The sequence below is a fragment of the Castanea sativa genome, chromosome 12 (genome assembly GCF_040712315.1).
Source record: "Castanea sativa cultivar Marrone di Chiusa Pesio chromosome 12, ASM4071231v1".
Taxonomy (NCBI): domain Eukaryota; kingdom Viridiplantae; phylum Streptophyta; class Magnoliopsida; order Fagales; family Fagaceae; genus Castanea; species Castanea sativa.
This window is the reverse complement of record NC_134024.1, coordinates 5,378,713-5,383,195: the sequence shown is the minus strand read 5'-3', so window position 1 is coordinate 5,383,195 and position 4,483 is coordinate 5,378,713. Positions and strand designations below refer to the sequence as shown.

The following is a 4,483-nucleotide window of genomic DNA, read 5'->3' as shown; positions in this document are numbered from 1 at the left end:
TCCCATAAATACTGTATTGGAGGGGACTAGGAATTACTTATCTTGGTCTCAAGCTATGCGCAGTTTCCTTAAGGGTCGCATGCTCTGGCATTATTGCACTGGTGCAATCACTATTCCTGTGAAGGGGGCAAGTGAAGAAGATGCTGCTTTTCTCAATCACATGATTGAATGGGATAGTCACAATCACATGATCCTCACATGGATTCGAAATACTTCCATTCCCTCCATCTCCAATTTGCTGGGCAACTTTGATGATGCGAAATCAGCATAGGATATGTTGGCCAAAAGATACTCTACCACTCACGAATCCATGAAATATCAGTTAGTGGTTGAATTGCATCAACTCAGGCAAGAACCGGGGCAGTCCATCAATGACTACTATGATCAGCTTCGCTTCATTTGGGACCAAATTGACCTTTCTGATCCAACTTGGGCATGCTCAAAAGATGCCCAACAATATGCTGCTATTAGAGATGAATTTCGTCTCTATGAGTTCCTGATGTCAATCCACAAGGACTATGAGCCCATTCGAGGTCAGCTTCTGAATCGTTGTCCTCCTCCCTCTCTTGATACTGCTGTGAATGAGTTAGTCAGAGAAGAAGCTCGCCTTGCAACTCTTCGAGCCCAGGATAAGTTTAATGTTCTGGCCCTTACTCCTTCTATAGAGCAACCTCAGCACTCAGGTGATTCTTCTGGCTCCAGCAATCGTCGCAGACAGACCAATAAAAAGTTCTGCAACTATTGCAAGCGCCCTGGCCACACTATTGAGACTTGTTACCGTCGCAACAAATCTACTGCTGCAGTTGCTAAGACTGAGTCTACTCCGCCAATGCCTCCCATTTCAGCTGAGTCCCAGTCTTCTGGATCCACTATCAACCTCTCACCTACTGACCTACAGGAGATCATAGCTCAAGCTGTTCGTATGGCTGGTAATGCATCTCTTTCCACTGCTCTCTCAGTTTTACCCGGTAAGTCTCAAACTTGGCTTTTTGACTCTGCCTGTTGCAATCACATGACACCTCACTCGTCCTTATTCTCCAAACTTAATCCTGCTCCACATCCCCTCAATATTCACATAGCTGATGGTTCCACCATGCATGGGAATAGTCTTGGTTTTGTTTCAACCTCCAACCTCTCTGTTCCTGGGGTCTACCATGTTCCTGACCTATCCTATAATTTGTGTTCTGTGGGACAATTAGCTGAACTAGGTTATCGCCTTATTTTTGACTATTCTGGGTGTATTATGCAGGATCCGAGGACGGGGCAAGAGCTTGGGACCGGCCCTAGAGTTGGGCGTATGTTTCCAGTGGATAATCTTCATCTTCCACCTGTTGCTCCGGTGTCTGTTACTGCTGCTGCTGCTGCGGTGTCTTCCCTACCTTCTCTCTCACTTTGGCACTCTCGTCTTGGTCATGCACCCTCTTCTCGGGTACAACAGTTAGCTTCTAAGGGTCTGTTAGGTTCTGTGTCCAAAGACAATTTTGATTGTACTTCATGCCAGTTAGGAAAACAGCCAGCTTTACCTTTTAATAATAGTGATTCTATTTCTAATAGTATCTTTGAGTTAATTCATTCTGATGTTTGGGGACCTTCTCCTGTTGCTAGTATTGGTGGATCTCGATATTTTGTTGTTTTCATCGATGATTATTCTCGTTATAGTTGGATATTTCCTATGAAATCTCGTTCTGAAATTTTGCCAATATACAGTAACTTTGCAAAAATGGTTGAAACCCAATTCTCCAAAAGAATTAAAATATTTCGTTCTGATAATGCTTTTGAATACACTCAATATGCTTTTCAAGCTCTGTTACACTCCTATGGCACTGTACATCATCTAACTTGTCCAGGTACCTTTCAGCAAAATGGTCGAGCTGAACGTAAACTTCGTCATATTCTTGACACTGTTCGTACTCTTCTTCTTTCTGCCAAGGTTCCTCCTCCATTCTGGGGTGAAGCTGCTCTTCATGCTGTTCACACCATTAATCGCATTCCAAGCACTGTCATCCATAATCAAACTCCGTATGAGCGCCTCTTTGGGTCACCCCCTGACTATCATCACCTTCGCTCTTTTGGATCTGCTTGTTTCGTTCTTCTTCAGTCTCATGAGCACAACAAACTTGAGCCTCGATCTAGACTTTGCTGTTTCCTTGGTTATGGCGAAACACAAACAGGGTATCGCTGTTATGATCCTGTCTCTCATCGCCTTCGTGTTTCTCGTAATGTTGTCTTCTGGGAACACCGCTTGTTTGTTGAACTCTCTCATTTTCGTTCTTCCCTCACTACCTCATCTGTACTTGAAGTCTTTCCAGAGGAGTCTCATGTTCCTTCTCCAACTCCTATTGATCCTCCTTTAGACTTTTCTATACAAACACCCGATCCTTTTAATGTCTCTTCTGGCCAGGTCGAAGATGAGAAGATTGATGACGAGCTATCCCAACTCGAGCCTAGGTCCCCCGCTCCTGCTCCGCCTGAAGATCCTCCACAAGACCTTCCACCTCCACAAGACATTCCACCTCGTCACTCAATCCGGGTAAGATCCATTCCTACACATTTACTTGATTACCATTGTTATACTGCACTTGCTACACTCCATGAGCCTCAAACCTATCGTGAGGCCTCCACTGACCCTTTATGGCAGGTTGCAATGAAAGAGGAAATTGATGCATTAACCAAAAATCATACTTGGGACTTAGTTCCTCTCCCTCTTGGACAATCTGTGGTTGGTTGTAAGTGGATCTACAAGATTAAGACTCGCTCAGATGGGTCCATTGAGCGCTATAAGGCTCGCCTTGTTGCAAAAGGTTTTACACAGGAGTATGGGATTGATTATGAAGAGACCTTTGCACCAGTTGCCCGCATCTCATCTGTTCGTGCCCTCCTGGCTGTTGCTGCCGCTACAAAATGGGATCTTTTTCAGATGGATGTTAAAAATGCATTCCTTAATGGGGACTTGAGTGAAGAAGTTTACATGCAACCTCCTCCAGGTCTCTCCATTGACTCCAACAAGGTTTGTCGCCTTCGCCGAGCATTGTATGGTCTTAAACAAGCTCCTCGAGCCTGGTTTGCAAAATTTAGCTCTACTATTTTTCGCTTGGGTTACACTGCCAGTCCTTATGATGCTGCCTTATTTCTTCGTCGTACTGATAAAGGCACCATTCTACTTCTCCTCTATGTGGATGATATGATCATAACTGGTGATGACCTTAGTGGCATACAAGAACTCAAGGATTTTCTTAGTCAGCAGTTTGAGATGAAAGATCTTGGACATCTTAGCTATTTCTTGGGGCTTGAAATCACTCATTCCTCAGATGGTCTTTATATTACTCAAGCCAAGTATGCTTTTGATCTTTTGTCTCGTGCTGGACTCACTGACAGCAAAACTGTTGACACCCCAGTTGAGCTTAATGCGCATCTGACTCCCTCGGGGGGGAAACCATTGTCTAATCCTTCTCTTTACAGATAATTAGTTGGCAGCCTAGTTTATCTCACAGTTACTCGTCCAGAAATTTCTTATGCTGTTCATCAGGTCAGCTAGTATTTGTCTGCTCCACAGTCGACTCACTATGCTGCTGTTCTGCGCATTCTTCGTTACCTGAAGGGCACTCTCTTCCATGGCCTTTTCTACTCAGCTCAATCTCCTCTTGTACTTCGTGCATTCTTTGATGCTGATTGGGCAGGAGATCCCACTGATCGTAGGTCCACCACTGGCTATTGTTTTCTACTTGGCTCTTCCTTGATTTCTTGGCGAAGTAAGAAACAAACCTTTGTGGCCCGCTCCAGTACTGAAGCAGAATATCGTGCTCTTGCTGATACCACATCTGAACTTCTTTGGTTACGATGGCTTCTTACAGACTTAGGTGTGTCTACATCCTCTGCTACACCTCTTTATTGTGATAATCAGAGTGCCATTCACATTGCTCATAATGATGTCTTCCATGAACGGACTAAACATATTGAGATTGATTGTCATTTTATCCGTTATCATCTTGTTCATGGTGCTCTCAAGCTCTTCTCTGTCTCCTCCAAAGATCAACTTGCAGATATCTTCACCAAGTCCCATCCTAAGGGACGCCTTTGTGATTTGGTTGACAACCTCAAGTTGGTCTCACATCCACCTTGAGTTTGAGGGGGGCTGTTAACGTACACTCATATGTGGGCTTGGCCCATTTAGATCACTTACTTGTACTGCACACTGTACTACTTGTACTGCACTCATATTTACTTGTACAGCACTCATATGCCTCCTATATAAAGGCACTCATGTATATTATTTTACTAGAGAAATACAATACTATTCAATTCAGTATTTCTAACATAGGAGATTTGAACTTGAGAGTTTTAACTATTTTTTTATTGTTGAAAAAAGAAAAAAGAAAAAGGAAAAGGAAATCGATGGTATGCACAAGTGCATAGGATTTTTTCGGAGCGAGTAATGTTAGAGAGTAGGGATAATAAAAATTTTATCATATAACCTTTATACATT

The 4,483-nt window shown here is 43.4% G+C and overlaps 1 protein-coding gene across 1 annotated transcript; it reads left to right on the top strand.

Annotated features, from left to right (window-relative positions):
- Window positions 1-499: 499 nt before the first annotated feature.
- On the top strand, window positions 500-1,537 carry LOC142620069 (uncharacterized). Its single transcript, XM_075793504.1, has 2 exons — window positions 500-968; window positions 1,250-1,537. The coding sequence occupies exons 1-2, from the start codon at window positions 500-502 to the stop codon at window positions 1,285-1,287; spliced, it is 507 nt and encodes a 168-aa protein (XP_075649619.1). The 3' UTR covers window positions 1,288-1,537.
- The last annotated feature ends 2,946 nt before the right edge of the window (window positions 1,538-4,483 follow it).